This window comes from Babylonia areolata, chromosome 32, assembly GCF_041734735.1.
Source record: "Babylonia areolata isolate BAREFJ2019XMU chromosome 32, ASM4173473v1, whole genome shotgun sequence".
Taxonomy (NCBI): Eukaryota; Metazoa; Mollusca; class Gastropoda; order Neogastropoda; family Buccinidae; genus Babylonia; species Babylonia areolata.
In genome coordinates this window covers 7,598,096-7,618,714 of record NC_134907.1, presented here as the reverse complement: position 1 = coordinate 7,618,714, position 20,619 = coordinate 7,598,096, and the positions used below count along the sequence as shown (strand labels likewise).

Genomic DNA, 20,619 nt, shown 5'->3' with positions numbered 1-20,619 from the left:
GTTACCGTTCAGAAACTACCACCAGTTAGCAGACGACTTGTCAACGGACTGACGGCCTGGATACGAGAAACAATATGGCGTCCAGTTGGCTTCAGCTTTCCTGGCCAATGAGTTATCCATGTATTTTTAACTTAGTGGTTCGGCACCCTTGTGGGGGAAGTCAAGGTCGAGCTTTGTATTTGTATTTGTATTACTCTCTTTGTCACAACAGATTTCTCTGTGTGAAGTTAGGGCTCCTCTCCGATGGGAGAGCGCGTCGCTCCACTGAGAGCGCCACCCTTTAAAAAAAAAAAAAAAAAAAAAAAAAAAAAAATTCTGCCTTCAGTTTTTTTTGTTTCCTATCGAAGTGGAATTTTTTACAGAATTTTGCCAGGGACAACCCTTCTGTTGCCGTGGGTTCTTTTATGTGCGCTAAATGCATGCTGCACACGGGATCTCGGTTAATCGTCTCATCCGAATAACTAGCGTCCAGACCACCACTCAAGGTTTAGAGGAAGGGGAGATAGAACCGACGACTGCCGGTGTGATTCGAACCAGTGCGCTCAGATTATCTCGCTTCCCATGCGGGCGCGTTACCTCTAGACCAACACTCGTTACCTCAAGGCGAGCGTCTGGGAGCTTTCACTTTTGTAACCCCCACCCCACTCCTTCAACCCCCCCCCCCCCCCCCCCATCCTTGCTTCACTTTTTATTCTTGGCTTTTTCATGGTTTTGTGTATTAATTATTTACTCATTTCTTGTGGTATTTCTTCATATCTTTGTTGTTGTTGTAGTTGTTGACATTTTTCAATTCGAGGGCTGGATGAAAAAAAAAAAAAGCAAGTGTTTGCTTATTCTATTATCTATCCTCAGAAATTCAGTTCAAATCAATGCAGTCCACCGTGCCCCTTCCCCTTTTCCCCTTCAAAGATTCAAAAAAACTGAAAGATCTAAAGCTGATTTAAAGATTCAAAGAAATTTCATCTTTTTGCCACTTTGGAGGGGGCGGGGGGGGGAGCGGGAGGAGTTGGGAATATATATGTATGTATATATGTATATATTATGTGTGTGTGTGTGTGTGTGTGTGTGTGTGAATATACATATACATATGTACACACATATGTATATATAGAGACAGACAGACAGACAGATAGACAAATCACTGTACGACTTAAGTCACTTATGTCAACATAGTAACCCATCAGCTTCAAAATACCAAATTTCGGATTTCATCTTGAAAAGTTTTCATGTGTTCCGTTGCAATGTTGATATTCTCTGCGAGGTTTTTGAATGTTAATTTTATACTTTTAACTCATAAGGGGAAAGAGCACAAAGAGAGAGTGAAGTATAAAAAAAAATGTATGTTTCATGCAGATCGCAAATAGGAAGAAGAGAAGGCAAAAACAGAGAAAACATAATTTGCAAGGAATGTAATATGGGAATTGTTGGGGATGAATTTCATTTTGTTTTAGAATGTCCTAAAAATACTGTAATTCGAAATAAATTGATACTACATAAAAAAAATAAATCACATATAATTATCTATCTTCGGTTTATGCAATTTAATCAGTGCTGGAAAGAAAACACAACATAATTCAAGTAAATTCATAAAACTTGGAAAGGGTGTGTAACTTAAGTTACATCTAAAATATACTTGTCAGTTTGTTTAAGTTTGATTTGTTTTGCTGCAAATCATTATCATTAACGCACGCATGTGTGTGTGTGTGTGTCTGCGCGCGATGTTTTTGCGTATTTCGGAGACATTGTTGGACTGTTGTGATTCAATGAGTATGCATTGGTTTTGTATCCTCCACGCCCCAAACGGGGCAAAAGGATTAAATATCTTTGAATCTTTGAATCTCTGAATTTCTTGTCAGCGGTCGTCAGCGCATAATTATTCTCACTGTGTCGTTAAAAGACTGGCAGAGAGACGATCTGCTGTTATCGTCAAAAACAGTCCCCTTGTGTGCAGGGAAACACCGTTTCTCTCACAACAATTAACGAACGAACAGATCTCCAAAGTGGATTTCCCTGTTTTGCGGTAGACCCCATGCCACATCAGTCACTGACTACAAAGGAATGTTCGAGGCCAGGAGTGGCAGAGACAATGTGGGGTGAGGGGGAGGGGGGCGGAGGGAGGTGAACACTACGAGAGAATTGGTCGTCATGTTTGGACGCTGTCTGTTTACTGATAGATGTGCTATCAACCTTACCGGAAAGCACTGGACGTCCGCAGAACTAGAACTGATATGAACCTAGCAGGGCATATGCCCATGGTCTGGCTGATTGTTCATTGGCTCCTGTCGATAACCGATGGTCACGTTCCGATGTTTGGTGCTTTCACATTTCCTGTGACTGCCGTATTGCCCGAGAGAGACTGGCAGGATTGATGTTAACGGGATGCCACGACAACCGTTCCAACCCTATGGTCCAACCCGAACAAAACAACGACTGCATTAACAACAACAACACCTGACTATAATTATGCGTTGGGTTACGCTGCTGGTCAGGCATCGGCTTGGCAGATGATGGTGTAGCGTATATGGATTTCACCGAACGCAGTGACGCCTCCCTGAGCTACGGATACTGATACTGATACAATAATTATAAAGGAATTCGTTTACAGCTTTCCCTTTCAGAAAGACTATGACTCTGAAATCAGGAGGCAAGATTGCACTAGCTCTTAGTGCTGCAGCCTTGAGGGAGGGGGGGGGGGGGCTGGTTGGCCTTTGGGGACCATCCCAACGCCGACTGTCCAAAAACCCTCTTGGCCGATAGGGTGGGGATGTAACTTGGGCAAGACACTCTCCTCGATAATCAAATTCGAGCCCAGATAGCCAGGACAGCAGTTTCCTCATCTGCTGTTCTGGTGATCATAGTCTGACAAGAATGGCTATCATACATACAACAATAATGATAATAACAGTAACAACAACCACCACACATTGTTGGAGCACGAACCAAACTGACTGCTTGATGTAAAATGCGACAACAAAAGTACTGTTGCTGGTTAGTTGTTCTTCTTCCATCCCTTTGCCTTGGTCATTTTTTTTTCAAATCAAAAAGCTGTGTGTGTGTGTGTGTGTGTGTGTGTGTGTGTGTGTGTGTGTGTGTGACACGGTGTGTGCGTGTGTGTGACACGGTGTGTGTGTGTGTGTGTGTGCGTCACACGGTATCTGTGTGTGTGTGTGTCACACGGTGTGTGTGTCACACTGTGTGTGTGTGTGTGTGTGACACGGTATGTGTGTGTGTGTGTGTGTGTGTGTGTGTGTGTGACACGGTGTGTGTGTGTGTGTGTGTGTGTGTGTGTGTCACACGGTATGTATGTGTGTGTGTGTGTGTACACCGGCCATTACATCGTGACAGCGAGTGGGCCAGAGGGAATCACTGATGGACATTTTGCCTGGGAGCGCGTGATCAATCAATGGAAGGAGAACTAGGGAACCACTCTCCCCCACCCACCCCATTCTCCATCCCTGCCCCTCCCACCCCCTACCCCCCATCTCCTCCTCCCTCCCTTCCCTGTCACCAGTGACCGTTTTGCTCTGACACCGGTCGGATCAATTGTTAGTTAATGGTACAGGCAAAGGGGCTTTGTTTCACACACACACACACACACACACACACACACACACACACACACACACACACAATCACACACACACACACACACACACACACACACACGCACACAGAGTTGTTGTTTTATGTGCACTATTGTATATATATTGTTTCATGTGCATAATTGTGTGTATATATATATAATGTGTGTGTGTGTGTATGTATGTATATTTCATGTGCACATGTGTGTATGTGTTGTTACATGTGCACTGTTGTATATGTCTATAGTTTCACGTGCACAACTGTATATAAACTGTTTCATGTGAGGCGCTTAGAATCCCATTGTATGAGGAATTTTGCACCATGTAAGTACGATACATTACTAATATTGTCATTGCTACCCGTCCACCCCATGCTGTCGGTCCTCTGTACCCAGGGTGGCCAACGTGGGAGTGATGGGTGGCAAGGACCGTGACGGCTCCCCGCTTCGTCTGAACAGTGCGGGTGAGATTATGTGGACTCCACCCACTGAGGTGACGGTGTCCTGTGAGATGATGATCTCCCAGTACCCGTTCGACACCCAGACCTGCAAAGTCGTTGTCATCGGGTGGACCTACCCCCTGTCTTTAATGGACCTGATCATTAGGTGAGATAGTCTCAAGGCTTATCTGCTGGGGTCAACGAAAAAAAAGAAACACATGATAGTTCAATCGAAAAGCAAAAAGATTTGACAGGAAATCGAAAAGGAACTGATGTCAAGGGAAAGCGAAAGTGAACTGATGTCAAGGGAAAGCGAAAGTGAACATAATAAAAGGGAAAGCGAAAGTAAAAAGATGTAAAGGGAAAATGAAAGTTCAGAAGTTGAAAATGGAAAGGAAAAGTGCAAATAGGAGAAGAAAAAAAAGCGAAAGTAAAATTGAAAAGGGAGGGGTGGCGGAACTCACAACACAGCACAACTTGTCCATCTCTTGATTAAGCGTTTGCTGCGGGCTGTTTCAGGCCGGTGGACACCTCCATCTACTCCGAAAACGGGGAGTTTGACCTGATGAACACCACCACCTATACCAGTTACCTGGGGGGACCTCAGGAATCAGACACCTACATTAAGGTCAACTTCCAGTTCACCTTCCGCCGGAAATGGCAGTTCTACGGACAGAATTTGGTCAGGGGTGCTGCTTTTGTTGTTGTTGTTGTTTGCGTTTGATAATATCCGTTTGTTAGTGAGAGATGTTTGTTGTTGCGGCTGTTGTCTGCGTTACTGTCACCGTGACTGCCATTGTTATTGCTGTTCTCATTGTTGTTGTTGTTGCTGTGGTATATTTGTTAATGTCTGCTTGTTCATTACATTTCCATTCAGTTGTTCGTGATTGATGTAATGTTCCCATACCTGATGTAATGTCATGCGCCCACCACAGCTGACAAAATGCAATGTGTCCACAACTGACTGAATGTAATATGCCCACCACAGCTGACAAAATGCAATGTGTCCACAACTGACTGAATGTAATATGCCCACCACAGCTGACAAAATGCAATGTGTCCACAACTGACTGAATGTGATATGCCCACCACAGCTGACGAAATGCAATGTGTCCACTACAGCTGACTGAATGTGATATGCCCACCACAGCTGACGAAATGCAATGTGTCCACTACAGCTGACTGAGTGTGATATGCCCACCACAGCTGACGAAATGTAATGTGTCCACTACAGCTGACTGAATGTAATATGCCCACCACAGCTGACGAAATGCAATGTGTCCACTACAGCTGACTGAATGTAATATGCCCACCACAGCTGACGAAATGTAATGTGTCCACAACTGACTGAATGTAATATGCCCACCACAGCTGACAAAATGCAATGTGTCCACAACTGACTGAATGTGATATGCCCACCACAGCTGACAAAATGCAATGTGTCCACAACTGACTGAATGTAATATGCCCACCACAGCTGACAAAATGCAATGTGTCCACAACTGACTGAATGTGATATGCCCACCACAGCTGACAAAATGCAATGTGTCCACTACAGCTGACTGAATGTAATATCCCCACTACAGCCGACGTATTGTACTATAAGGTAAGGTAAGGTGCCCACCAGAGTGAACATAAAGTCTCCACAGCTAATGTGATGTAATGCTGTGTAAAGCAATGTAACGTACCCACCACAACTGACATAATGTAATGTAATGTAAAGGTCCACCACAGCTGGTATAATGTAATGTAATGCAACGTTCTGAAACGTATGTGATGTTGTGTAGATCACCCACCACAGCTAGCCTAACGTAATGTAACCTAACGTTATGTAACAAATGTGATGTAATGTAAAGATCACACCACAACTGACATAATGTAATGTAACGTAATGTCATGTATGTGATTTAACGTAACGTAGCTTAATGTGACATAAAGTGACCTACAAAAAAAAACAAAAAAAACCAAACAACTCTGCCCCTTCCCGATGCCCACAGCTGATGCCGATCATGCTGAACTCCATCCTGATGAACGTCGCCTTCCTGGTGCCCCTGGAGTCAGGGGAGAAGACTGGGTACTGCCTGACCGTGCTGCTGTCCTACATCGTCTTCCTCACCTGGGTCACCGAGAACCTCCCCCCTGTGTCCAGAGACACCTCCATCCTGCGTACGTTGTGTCTTCCGCTTTCACTTTCTGAAGGACTGAGGCGTCACTGAGTTGGGACACTGAAATTTCATATATGCTGCACCACATCCCACGGTCTGCTGGGCAGATGCCTGCCTGACCAGCAGCGTAACCCAACGTGCTTAGTCAGGCCTTGGGTGCGTGCACATACATTTGTGTACCTGTCAGAGTGGATTTCTTCTACAAAACTTTGCCAGATGGAGTAGTATAAGAACTGGGGGTACTGGCTCACTTTGAACTTTGATCACAAATTGCCCTTGGTCAGTTTTTGACCCTCAGGTGAGGTGGAGTCTCCCGTCAGTCCGACGGATGAGTAGGCAGGCAGGCTTATCTGTCGGTGTGTGTCCTCATATGGGAGAAGAGACCGATTCTGGATGCGCAGACCTTCCCACAGGTGTTGCAAGGGATTACGTGCCTGACCAGCACAGATGACTTTTTTTAGTGAGGAGTTGTGCAGTCCCTTCCCCACTCTCTCGCCTACCGACGCTCACAGTCCCACAGGTGCAGATACTGCCGTGTAGGACGGCCTCGGCAGGTGCAGGGTTTTTTTCGGAGCTCCGTCTCCTAGGGGGGCTTCCAGCCAAGGATAAGAGCTCCCCCTGTCCTTTGGTCATCCTCTTCCGCCTTCACAGCCGTTGGGAAAGATTTCCTCCTCCGCCTGGTCCGTCGTTGGGAGACTTCACATGTGGCGAGTAGTACTGGGTTACATGGTACCAGTAGCAAGGGCTTTGTGTCTGGACCAAGGTCTAGTGGAGGGGGAGAAAATACTGGCAAATGTGGGATTGAATCCACACCTTCATGTTTTCTCGCTTCCTAAGCAGACATTACCACTGGGCCACCACTCTACAAGCATGGGACATTATTCTGGTCACTGTAGCTCTCTCTCTCTTTTCAGTCAGGTCAGGGGCATAGCCCTTGCCACTGGTACCATGTAACCCAGTACTACCTGCCGCAAGTGAAGTCTCCCAACGACGGACCAGGCGGAGGAAACCTTTCCCGACGGCTGTGAAGGCGGAAGAGGATGACCAAAGGGCAGGGGGAGCTCTTATCCTTGGCTGGAAGTCCCCCTAGGAGACGGAGCTACGAAGAAAAAAACTGCACCTGCCGAAGCCGTCCTACACGTGGCAGTATCTGCACCTGTGGGACTGTGAGCGTCGGTAGGCGAGAGAGTGGGGAAGGGACTGCACAACTCCTCCTCACTAAAAAAAAAAAAAAGTCACCTGTGCTGGTCAAGCATACGAGGACACACACCGACAGATAAGCCTTCCTGGCTACTCATCCGTCGGACCAACGGGAGACTCCATGAAGTAGCTCTCTGGCTGCACACATTGTGCACTGTTCTCTTTTTCATCCCTAGACTTCTTGACCAGTTTAAGTTTCAAGGAGGTGTCAATGCACGTGGCATGATCCATATGTGCTACACCATATCCGCTTCAATGAAAAATGAAGCAAATGATGGGAAGGCTCGGGGAGGAGATTCATATCTGACCCATGCACAGAGTCAACACCCTGGTCAGGTCGTGGGAGCTTTCACAGTGCTTTGAAAAGCACAGCATTCAAATGAAATAAAATAGAATAAATAAGCCAGTTAAAAAAATCAAAATAGAATACAAAATCTAAAGATGCACAGGAAGCGAATAATTGAAATTAGCATAAAGAAGGATCAAGGGCTTCGTTTCGTGAAGTTGAATTTGCCCACACACACATGCACACCTACACATAGGTGTACCAACCTCTCTCTCTCCCCTGTCTCTCTTTTCTTCCTCTCACACACACACACACACACACACACACACACACACACACACGCACGCACGCACACGCACACGCACACACACGCACATTCCATCAACCATTCTTTCTGTATGCCTTCCAGAGGTCTACCTGGCTGTCGTCCTGTGCCTGGGTTGCCTAGCAACCATACTCACCACCTGGATCCTCCGCCTCTACCACCATCCTGCAGACAAACCTGTCAGCACCATCTACCTCGCCCTGGCCACGCGAGTTCTCGTGCCGCTGCGTGACCGCACCTGCTTCCGGAAGAGGCCAGGTGGCAGGGGGAACGCTTTTCAAAACATGACCACGAGGATTTCCCCAGGCGATCTAGCGTCACCACGTGGCGTTGCTGGTAGTCAGAACACAGGCCGTACACCCACCGATGTGGGGGCGGTTAGCTTTGGGGACGCCAACAGTGCGCCAGAAAAGGACGCTGCGGACATCTTGGGTCAGAAGGGTGGAAGCTGCAAAGCATGGGAGGTCACCCGCCCTGCTGCTGCCATCACGTGGCAAGAGTTAGCGGCCCTGTTGGACGGGTTTCTGTTCTGGGTGTTTGCCGTGTCACTGGTGGTGGTGACGACGGTCATTTTCTCCTTGCTGTATGTGAACTATTGACAGGCACAATGAGTGAGTGAAGTTTGTCTGTCTCTTGGTGTGTGTGTGTGTGTCTGTCTGTCTGTCTGTCTGTCTGTATGCCTTGTTCATCAGCTGTTGAGACTGACAAGCTTACGGCCTGTTGGCGTTAAAGTGTATTGTTTCAGGAGAAGTGTGCGTCAGTGCGCACTCGGGTGTGTGTCAGTGTGTGTGTGTGTGTGTGTGTGTGTGTGTGTGCGTACGATTGATGTTGATTTCCATGTGCATTAATAAAGTGTTTTTGAATTAGAATTTGTCAACCGACGATTGAGACAGCGAGAGTATGCAACTTATAAAGTAATTAGAGAATAGAAAGAGGGACAGAAAGACAGACAGATATATACAGCAAGAAGGTGTCAGAGCGTGTAGACAGAGCCATATACGCTACGCCACATGTTTGCGAAAAGAAAAAAATTCTTACCTTCACTGGTATAATCCAAAGCTTTGATCAGACCTTGAGAGATATTCAACAGTTTTTGTTTATATGATTTCTGTTAACCTTCTAGGTTTTGTTTTTTGTTGTTGTTCTTTCATGTCAGAATTTCTTATTCTGTGGAATGCTTGACTGCATTTGCTTTGTGACTTGTTCGGAAATAAAATACTGATGAAACCACAAAATGCGTTGCAGAATTGGCTGCTTCTTGTTGCACTGACATTTTTTTATTTCTTCTTTTTTTTATAATGTATATCACTCTGGTGTGAACAAAGAAAAGTAGTAGAACCAGTGATACAGGGTATCAGTGATCAGGATATAGTATCAGCACATCTATTTTGTCACCCAAAATTCAACTGATGTCAGGGAATCTTCTATAAAAATGCTGTCACTGCAAATTCAGCTTATGTCAGGGAATATTCTATATAATTATTGTCACCCCAAATTCAACTGATGTCAGGAAATCTCCCATATACCTGTTAAGATTTGTCAACCCAAATTTAACTAATGTCAGTGAATATTCTATATATCTATTGTCACCCCAAATTCAACTGATGTCAGGAAATCTATATATATATTTTGTCGCCCCAAATCAACTTATATCACGGAATCTGCTATATATATGCCGTCACCCAAAATTCCACTTAGGGAATCTTCTATACTGTAGTGCATATTATCATCCCATATTCAACTGATGTCAAGGAATCTCTATCCATGTCACACAATATTCGTCCCATACTTGATTCACAGAATTATATACATATGTTATGCAACAAAAAATTCACCCTCCTGAGATTCGCTAATTCAAACGTCACACCACATGCTGAAAGGTTTTTCACAAATTTCCCAGTTCTGTAAATTCGCCCCATTATGAAATATTCCTCGTGCTATAAATTCACCCCATTCATATCAACTTCAATCTAGGACATTTGCAAATTTAGTCAACTTAAAGCTGAAATTACTTCTTTTTCTTCTTCTTCTTTGTTGTTGTTGTTGTTGTTGTTGTTGTTTGCCTCCTTTGAGCAGATTACAAAAATCACAAACCCATTTCGGAGACAAATATTTTTAGGCACATGCCATTTTCGTAACTGAACATACTTGGGACATTCAATTATGAAACGGAACTCATCCCCAATCACAGACGTTTTTTAAACCTTACATTAACGTAACCCTCGTGGTATGCAATTGCGCCTCCCTATCAGTTTCTGTTTCCAACTTATGGTCACTTCTTTGAAACTTGGAGAAGCTAATAATATAATCAAGTTATCAGGCATTTTACTTAGGTATTTTTCTCTACCAAAATGACTTCTGAAATTTCGACAGAACAAACTGAATACTTTGTTAGTCGCCTCTTGAGCCTATTTCCAGACTGAAATTTTGAAACTGAAATATCTTTCAACGCTATATTGACATTCTTGCAGAAAGTTTCCCTCTCTAAGAAGGATTGAGCATTCGAAACACAGTTATACCCTGTTGCTATAATAAAATTTAGAAAAAAAAGTCTGATATTACTCATCCTTTATTACTATTATCATTATTATACTGATTTATATAGCGCTGAATCTTGTGCAGAGACAAATCAAAGCGCTTTCGCACCAGTCATGCAAATGTATGCATAACTCTAAAACTGGAAGAAAAAAACTGAAGACAAGGAAGAGGCAGGGAAGGGAGGAATTTTGAGGAATCCATATAAATTAGATGATAACAAGTATTGTTTGTATCAAGTATACATCAATAATACAAGTATATTTCACATTCGACAACGTTCACACTTAGCCCAGCCAGCCGCCTGACACAGCAACACACACCCATAGACACAAACATCGAAAAAATCCTGGTGTCTGTGCACACACCAGTCAGACACAGCCAGCTGCCGTCAGTTTCAGTTTCACTTTCTCAAGGAGGCGTCACTGCGTTCGGACAAATCCATACACGCTACACCACATCTGTTGAGCAGATGCCTGACCAGCAGCATAACCCAACGCGCTTAGTCAGGCCTTGAGTGCATGCTTACATATTTGTGTACCTATGAAAGTGGATTTCATTTTACGTAATTTCGCCAGAGGACAACACTCTCGTTGCCATGGGTTCTTTTTCAGTGCGCCAAGTGCGTGCTGCACACGGGACCTCGGTTTATCGTCTCATCCGAAAGACTAGACGCTCAGTTTGATTTTCCAGTCAAACTTAGGAGAAAGGGCGAGAGCGGGATTCGAACCCACACCCTCACGGACTCTCTGTATTGGCAGCTGAGCGTCTTAACCATTCTGCCACCTTCCTCCTGCCGTCAGACGGAAGAAATGAACTTCATTGGGTCTATGATTGGGGAGTTCACACAACTGGTTTCACTGACGAGTTCCGTCCCTTAGACTAGCCAGGCGTCTCATCTGTCTTCACATGCACAACAGTATGAGAAATTAGTCTATAGTCTACGTGGTGAGAGAGAGAGAGAGAGAGAGAGAGAGAGAGAGAGAGAATCTGGCAGGCAGGCAAAGAAAAAGAAAGAGACAGTGAGAGAGAGAGAGAGACAGATAAACAGACATAAATTCAAATATTCAATATTCACAATCATAAAAATGAGCCTCAAATTTAACATAACTTTATTTTTCTTATCTTGTTCACAACAAAATATATGGAATATGATGATTTGCACTCAAATTCAAACACTTGCTAATACACAGATGCGATCAGTATTAACTTTACATAACATAAGCTGAAAAGAAACCAAACAAGCAATCCTGTGAAGAACTGTTGGCTTTGATAATAATCAATCCGTTTTAGATACTTAAGCTTGATTTTATCATAATTTTCAGACAACACTTTTTTCTTTTCATCTTGATGTTGCTAAAAGTGTAATCAGATATTATTACTTTTGGAGCAACAAAACCAAACCTGAAAAAGAATACCCATGGAAAAAATAACAAAACTATAAAGCCGGAAGAAAACTATCATGTGTAACACACCAAAAAATAACAACAACAAGAACAAAATTACACAAACAAGGAGACAAGTGTTGAGAAAACTCCCATCTTTACTACTTTTTTTTTTTTTTTCATTTGTAAGCATGCAAATTATCTGAGTGTTTTATAACAAGCAATCATTCATCACGCCAAAATTACAAACAAAAACTATCGTGCTTCAGACAAGAGTAAAAACAATTTACAATCAAGCACACAGTGTGGTGTATACTTAGCTTGTTATTTTTTTTTTTTATCTACATAGATTCCTTTTCATACAAATACAGCTTTAAAAAAAAAATTAAAAAAAAAAATAAAATTTTAATGAATCAATTCAACAAAGATCACACAAAATCGCAGACAAAATCACTGCCAGAGGTCATTGCAAGGCAAAAAACACACTTGGTCCTGTTTTACTTTTTCTTTTTTTTTTTAAAGTGCATAACATATATCACAGAAGTATAACAACAACAATAACAAAGCAAATACAGATGATTAATCAAAAACAACAACAACAACAAAAAACACGAACAGTAACACTACTAAAAGTCATCAATGTTGGCCGATCAATCAACATATAATTCAGACTGACTTAGTTCTGAACAAAAAAAAAAGAGTCAAAATGGTTTTAGTTAATTCACAAATAAACAACAACAAAAAATGTCTTGCCTCACAAAAAAAACAACAACACAAACACACACAAATGTCTACTATGATTTTTTTTTTTTTTTTTTAAAGATCAAAACTATCTAGCAGTAAAATACAAACAAAAAAGGCAACAACAACAACAACAAAAAAAAAAAAAACAGCAACAAGATTTGTTGAAACCTTAAAATACCTTGAGTAAAAGATCAGTTCATCAATCAACCAATCAATTCAACTACAACGACAAGATCAATTTATTGATCAAAGAGACAATATAGAGGAACTTCATATCAAAAGGAAAAAAAGAAGTTCAACATTTAGTCACCAAACAGCAAAAACACAAAATACGTCCAGCTTAAAAGACCAGCGTAATATTGAACTCTTCTTTTCAACTTCATTATCTTTTCTGTGCCTCAGTTTAAAACATCAGTGATCATTCAAATGCAAAGGAGTGCAAGGGAGAGAAGACATATGGGGTCAATCATGATTTTCATTTTTTCAGAAGCAATGAAATACTGACATTAACACAGAGTGAACAGTAAACTGAAATATATTCCACAAATACTGACAAATACCAGGAGTTGTACGAAACTGATTATTTCATGAAGAGTGCAAGAGCACCACACTAGAATGATTGATGCATGGACAGTGCAAGAGTACTACAAAGAACTGATGCATGAAAAGTGCGAGAGTACCGCACAAAACTGATGCACAAAAAGTGTGAGTACTGCACAGAACTGATCGATGCCATGAAGAGTGCAAGAGTACCACACAAAACTGACAGATGTATGAAGAGTGCAAGAGTACCAAATGAAACTGATCGATGCAATAAGGGTGTGAGAGTACCACACAAAAGTGACTGATGTATGAAGAGTGCATACAGGAGTACCGCAATATGAGCAAGGCATGGAGTGGCGTGATACTAAATAATACTGATTCGGTGACACCACAATCAAGGCAAACAATGCAGTACAACTAGCAAAACTGTTGGCGTGAAAACAATGCAGCTATATACAACAGAAAATCAGAATGAAAGCAGCTCATCACATGCACATTTCGCTAGCAGGCATGATGAGCACACGCATATTTTCCTGTTGTGTACACACACACACACACACACACACACACACACACTCACATCCATTCCTACTGCACAAACAAACAAACGAAAAACAGTACGACTCCACAAAACGCAGAGGAAACAAAGAAAGAAAGTGAGACACACATCAAAAGGAAATCAATGGTATTGCTGAATGGCAAGGCACGACCATTCCAGTGTGAACCTTAGGATCAGTCTCAGCGGACAGAGGGACAAACTCATGAATAAAGAGACAGAGAGAGCATAAAAAAAATCAAACATCCCATGTCCTTTCACAGCCATCAGAGTACTGCATCCTGGGTGACACAGAGGACGGCAGGGCCCAACCCCCTCCTTTCAGCTCTTTCAACCTTCCCCAACCGATTTAACTCTCTCCATACGAACGGCGAAAGAGACGACATTAACAGAGTTTCACCCCAATTACCACCATCAAAATATTGCAAGTGGAAGGCTCTTATACTGAAGAGGTGAATGTTGACAAAGAATACCAAAATTCTGACGACGGAAGCTAAAGGTTGGTTCATTCAGACTCCCACTGGACATCCGAGGGGTCTGTGTACAGGAGAAGAGAGGACTGGCCGTACTGAGTGAGTTAAGTCCCCTTTCATACCTGGGTGGGGAGAGGAAAACTGAAGTAAAGTGCCAATGGCACAACACCATGCTCAAAACAGTACCTCCAACTCTGATCACTGCTAAACCTTAGTTCAAGGCCTGACCAATACTACCACAGTACCCCCAGAAAAAATGGAGACAAAGTGAGAAGAAAGAGAAAAAGGTATCGGGGTTTTTTGTGTGTTTTTTTTAACATTCTTTAAAAAATTCTGAAACAAAACATACACAAGCCTACTGACATCCAAATTAGAGAAAGAGGTTGCATGCTTGTTTGACCAAAACATATTTTTCTTGCCCATAATGTGGATGGATCTACAGATGTCCTAAATGTTGAAAAATTTTCAAAAGATTCAATATTTTGTTCTGTTCTGGAATGTTAATAGTATGGTTCTTTCCCAAAAAAGAAAATTTTGCAGCACCTTTTATGTTCTGTTTATGAAGTTTTGTACAATGTCTGCGCTGGTCTCTATGTTTTGTTGCATAATGTGATGAATGTATGCAGCGGTTCATGGCTTTTGATGAATAAACACAGGTCTGAAATGTATTTGGTATGTCTTCTGTTGTTGTTGTTGATTGCCTGTTTGTTTATTCGTTTGTTCAAAAGCAAGTCAGTATATACACATTATTTAAACTTCGGAACGAAATATGTCATTTTGATCTGATCTCAATAGATTTTTATCCACCTCACACACAAAATGCACCCATGATGAAAATCTGCCTAGATTTGATCAAAACGAGGTATTTCGCTCTAAGATTTTAAAAATGTATAGAAAAAAGAAAAGAAGAAGGCACACCTGTATTTGACAGGCGGAACGTTCTGGAAGAATTCACACAGAAAGGTATAATAAACACAAATGGTAAAACTCCAGAAAAAAGAATGCAACAAAAACATTGCAACAAGGCAAACAGTGGTTTAATATTTTTGGTTCCATAAAACACTGAGCAGTTCAAACAGAATCATGTCAGCGTCACACAGAAGCTAAACACTATGATGAAGCAATCAGAGAGAGAGATGGAGAGAAGAGGGGAGGAGTGTGGGAGGAAGAGAGCTGGGAAAGGGGAGGGGGCGAAGGCATAGGATAGATTTTTATGTGAGCAACAGATAAGTCACACCGAAAGACAGGCACATGAAAAAAATACTGACTTCAATGCAATACTTTAAAAAAAAAAAAAAAAAAGATAGATCAATGAAACTAAAAGAAAGGCACATAAAAAAATACTGACTTACAGCAATACTTAAAAAAAAAAGAAGAAGCAGCTAGATCAATGAAACTGAAAGAGAGGCACATGAAAAAAAAAATACTGACTCCAGTGCAATACTTTTTTTTATGGAAGGATAAGATCAGTGAAATTGAAAGACAGGCATATTAAAAAAAAGAAACAAAAAAATACTGATACCAGTGCAATAATTTATCTCAACAATCGTTCAATGAAAAATGAAAGACAGGCACATGAAAATAAAACTGATACCAGTGCAACGATTTATCTCAACAACAGATCAATGAAACTGAAAGACAGACACAATAGGGATAAACACCTGACGTCAGTGCAATAATTTACATGCAGCGGAAAGGAAATACAAAGAAAAGACAGGCTGTCGTTGTTCGTGAATCCAAAAAGCGAGTGACAGAGAAAGACAGAAAGAGAGAGAAAGGTAGAAGACACAAAACTAGCATCAACTGTTCCATCAAAAAAAAGAAAGCAGTTGAAGAATTTATCAGGCTCAACACACACACAGAGGCAAACATGTACGCAAATACGCACACAGACACACACACACACACACACACACCACCCTGCCAACCAATGAAAAACCTAATCACAGATCGACAAAAACCATAAAAAACAACTTTGCAAAAGTTATCACAGACAAAATCCCAGAATCTGGACCATCACAGGGAAAGACAGTACACACATACATGTCGAGTGTAACATCTCATTGATCCAGAATTTCATTTTAACCCTTTTAATACTGTAGGGATTACAACTGATGCAACCATCCCTCCCGACCTGAGAGGTTTCAGCAGTAATTTCTTTTATAGATCATTTCAAAAGCTTAAAGATTAATAGTTCATATAGATCATTGACATACTGCCTCACTTATCTTATCAGTGTTTATGATGAACATTGTGATTCTCAAAGTCAGGATCAAAAGATGTTTATTTTCAAAAAAGTGGTTTCATCCAATTATTTCAAATAAATCAGAACTGATCCTTTCTGTGTGCATTCCTTTTTGAACCATTAGTACTTAAAGCTGTGTAGGTTTGTCATGATTTCAGCACAGAATGGTGCCCATAGCGCAATGAACGACAGAAAGGGCTGTAGACAGACTGATGCCTAAAGTATCTGAAACATCATCAACAACAACAATAACAACAACAGCAACAGCAACAACAACAGCAACAACAACAACAACAACAATGCTCAAACTCCTTGTGTTGGGAGGGAGGAATTCTGTTTTTGTCACACATACTGGTGATTGTAAACATTTGCCTTAAAGAATCAAATTCTGATTTCTGAGGAAAAATTCAGTTATGACAGATGACAGAATCTAGTAGACTGCAGTCAGACTTGTAATTCTCAGACCAACATGCCTGAAACAAAACTGAAATTCGTGCTTTCGAAGGCGATGAAAGCTTGAAAACTGGACCAACCACAGCCTGAGTGAGGGAATACTGAAATGTATAGAGATAAATTATACCACTCTACCTACCATCAGAGAGAAAGAAGAAGAAAAATATATAGTAAAAACACTGCCCTATGCACGGCAACAAATAGTTGTACAGTGACAAATACTTCATCATTGACTTGTTTACCTCTGTAAATGAGAAGATTAAAAAAGAGAACAGTTGCTGCGTTTGTTCATCAATGTATAATCTCATTTTTTGATTTTGAATACCAAAGGACTATTCTATGTAATACTGTGTGGTTAAAGCGAGCCACAAAAGTTGTATTTTGTCAATATGCTCTACACTGTGTGAGACGTTTGAAAACAAGAGAATGCTGGCCATTAAGGAGAAGCGTGAGCGAAGGAAGCAGGGCTCAACTTCTGGAGAGATTTTCCTTGCATTACTTTTTTTCTTTTTTTTTTTTTTACACTTATAGTTGACTTCATCAAGTTTTACACCTTATACTTATTATTATAGTTCTTTTTTATGTATTTATCCATTATTTACTTACTTTTTTTCTCTCTCTCTCTCAAGGCCTGACTAAGCATGTTGGGTTACACTGCTGGTCAGGCATCTGCTTGGCAGATATGGTGTAGTGTATATGGATTTGTCCGAACGCAGTGACGCCTCCTTGAGCTACTGAAACTGAAACTGAAAAGCTGCACATCCAGAATCGGCCTCTCCTCCCATATAAGAACACACACCAACAGATAAACCTGCCTGCCTCCTCATCCGTCGGTCCAACGGGAGACTCCATCGGTGTGAGACAGACAGAACTGCTATACTGGCCTAACAAAAATACTGTGTTTTTGTGATGACATTTCATCAAATATTGTGATCTTTTAGTGGTATTTTTGTTTTGTTTTTTGGTTGTTGTTTTTTTACAAAGTTTTTTGTAAAAAAAAATTCTGCCATCATGTACCAGAGCCTAGTCTTCACAGAGAACAGGAAAACATCAAAGGGAGACCAGTCACAAAGCACAAGTATAGACCCACAGCTCATACTGTAACAACAATTTCTACCTCAAATCACAACTTTCATGTATGAAATCATTTTTCAGTCATACTCAAATCATCTCAGTAACAGTAAATCTCTTATCATGAATCAGAACTCGGAATCAAGAGATTTTCAATCAAGATTTTATGCCCTTAACGGTGACAAGAAAGATTTTGATATTATCACTGCTCACACAGAGATGAACAAAGTCTGAGTAAAATTACCCTTTAAAATTTATGTACAAGTGTATATTATATCATCCCAAACAATTATCCAAGGTCATCATAGTCATCAGTCTCTCTGTACTGTATGTTACAGTACACTATCTTTAACAATGTAAAAAACAAGACAGTGTGCTTGCAATCATTTTGTATACAGAGAAAAAAAAAATTTGTTACAAATAAAAACCTGAAAGCATGTAAGTTCTCTTTCGAAAGACACAAGCCAATGCAAATCCTTAAAACAAAAAAAATGCAAGAAAGAAACAGCGTACAATCCTTCAGAATAAAAAAAACAACAACACATACAAATGCAGCAATATCAGAAAAAAGAGACACACGCACACAAGCACAAAGCATGCCACGACAAGAGGTCCGTGTTTCAAACCGTCAAGTATCAACACTGAGATCTTTTCTTTGTCTAATACTGTAAGTCCAAGGCACACGTACCACCACAGGTTAAAGGTTAAAGGTCCCATAGCCTTTAACGGCCATCAGGGCAGTGAACTCATACCCACTGTGTCTAGGGTGAAGGTGGGGCCCAGTTCTCCCCTTCTGCCGCTTTTAACATTCCCCAACCGAAGTCAAGTACCCCTTCACACCTGGGTGGGGTGAGGAAAACTGGAGTAAAGTACCCCTTCACACCTGGGTGGGGTGAGGAAAGCTGGAGTAAAGTACCCCTTCACACCTGGGTGGGGTGAGGAAAACTGGAGTAAAGTACCCCTTCACACCTGGGTGGGGTGAGGAAAACTGGAGTAAAGTACCCCTTCACACCTGGGTGGGGGGGGTGAGGAAAACTGGAGTAAAGTACCCCTTCACATCTGGGTGGGGTGAGGAAAACTGGAGTAAAGTACCCCTTCACACCTGGGTGGGGTGAGGAAAACTGGAGTAAAGTACCCCTTCACACCTGGGTGGGGTGAGGAAAACTGGAGTAAAGTACCCCTTCACACCTGGGTGGGGGGGGTGAGGAAAACTGGAGTAAAGTACCCCTTCACATCTGGGTGGGGTGAGGAAAACTGGAGTAAAGTACCCCTTCACATCTGGGGGGGGGTGAGGAAAACTGGAGTAAAGTACCCCTTCACACCTGGGTGGGGTGAGGACAGCTGGAGTAAAGTACCCCTTCACACTTGGGTGGGGTGAGGAAAGCTGGAGTAAAGTACCCCTTCACACCTGGGTGGGGGGGGTGAGGAAAACTGGAGTAAAGTACCCCCTTCACACCTGGGTGGGGTGAGGAAAGCTGGAGTAAAGTACCCCTTCACACCTGGGTGGGGTGAGGAAAGCTGGAGTAAAGTACCCCTTCACACCTGGGTGGGGTGAGGAAAACTGGAGTAAAGTACCCCTTCACACCTGGGTGGGGTGAGGAAAACTGGAGTAAAGTACCCCTTCACACCTGGGTGGGGTGAGGAAAGCTGGAGTAAAGTACCCCTTCACACCTGGGTGGGGTGAGGACAGCTGGAGTAAAGTACCCCTTCACACCTGGGTGGCGTGAGGAAAACTGGAGTAAAGTACCCATTCACACCTGGGTGGGGTGAGGAAAACTGGAGTAAAGTACCCCTTCACACCTGGGTGGGGTGAGGACAGCTGGAGTAAAGTACCCCTTCACACCTGGGTGGGGTGAGGAAAACTGGAGTAAAGTACCCCTTCACACCTGGGTGGGGTGAGGAAAGCTGGAGTAAAGTACCCCTTCACACCTGGGTGGGGTGAGGAAAGCTGGAGTAAAGTACCCCTTCACACCTGGGTGGGGTGAGGAAAGCTGGAGTAAAGTACCCCTTCACACCTGGGTGGGGTGAGGAAAGCTGGAGTAAAGTACCCCTTCACACCTGTGTGGGGTGAGGAAAACTGGAGTAAAGTACCCCTTCACACCTGGGTGGGGTGAGGAAAGCTGGAGTAAAGTACCCCTTCACACCTGCGTGGGGTGAGGAAAACTGGAGTAAAGTACCCCTTCACACCTGGGTGGGGTGAGGAAAGCTGGAGTAAAGTATATTTGCAAAGGACGCAAAACCACGCCAAAACCGTGGCCTCATACCCTGATCTCTGGTGAGCAATGGATCACAAGTTCAATGCCCGACCGATTTTCCCCATAGCGCCTCCATTGCAAATAACTACAACAAAAGCGTTATACTGTCTAGCACTAACATCACAGTTCACACAAGACAAAGATAAATCTCTCCAGATGACAACATCAATACTGTTTCTGTTCTTATGAATGTCTCTCTTTTTTTTTTTCACCTCTTTTGCTATAGCGTTTTCCAATTTAACTGTTCACCGCTTTTCTTAAAAGAACAACAGAATCAGAAATATAAATGTATGAGAGAGAGAGGGGTGGAGGAAAGAGATAGGGAGAGAAACAGAAAGATAGTTTAAAGAAAATTCGGATTTT

At 42.3% G+C, this 20,619-nt stretch overlaps 2 protein-coding genes across 2 annotated transcripts in view; one reads left to right on the top strand and one right to left on the bottom strand.

Moving 5' to 3' along the window:
* Window positions 1-9,188, top strand: part of LOC143276423 (neuronal acetylcholine receptor subunit beta-3-like) — a 35,735-nt gene extending 26,547 nt beyond the window's left edge. The window contains exons 5-9 of the mRNA XM_076580913.1: window positions 2,025-2,093; window positions 3,977-4,186; window positions 4,540-4,702; window positions 6,018-6,186; window positions 8,081-9,188. Coding sequence (XP_076437028.1) covers window positions 2,025-2,093; window positions 3,977-4,186; window positions 4,540-4,702; window positions 6,018-6,186; window positions 8,081-8,595 — 1,126 coding nt within the window. The 3' untranslated portion in view covers window positions 8,596-9,188. The remainder of the gene's footprint in view (window positions 1-2,024; window positions 2,094-3,976; window positions 4,187-4,539; window positions 4,703-6,017; window positions 6,187-8,080) is intronic.
* A 10,872-nt stretch (window positions 9,189-20,060) lies between these two features.
* Window positions 20,061-20,619, bottom strand: part of LOC143276493 (uncharacterized) — a 35,212-nt gene continuing 34,653 nt past the window's right edge. Inside the window, exon 14 of the mRNA XM_076581015.1 lies at window positions 20,061-20,619. This exon is cut by the window's right edge and continues 1,555 nt beyond it. The gene's annotated coding sequence lies outside the window, so the exon portion shown is untranslated.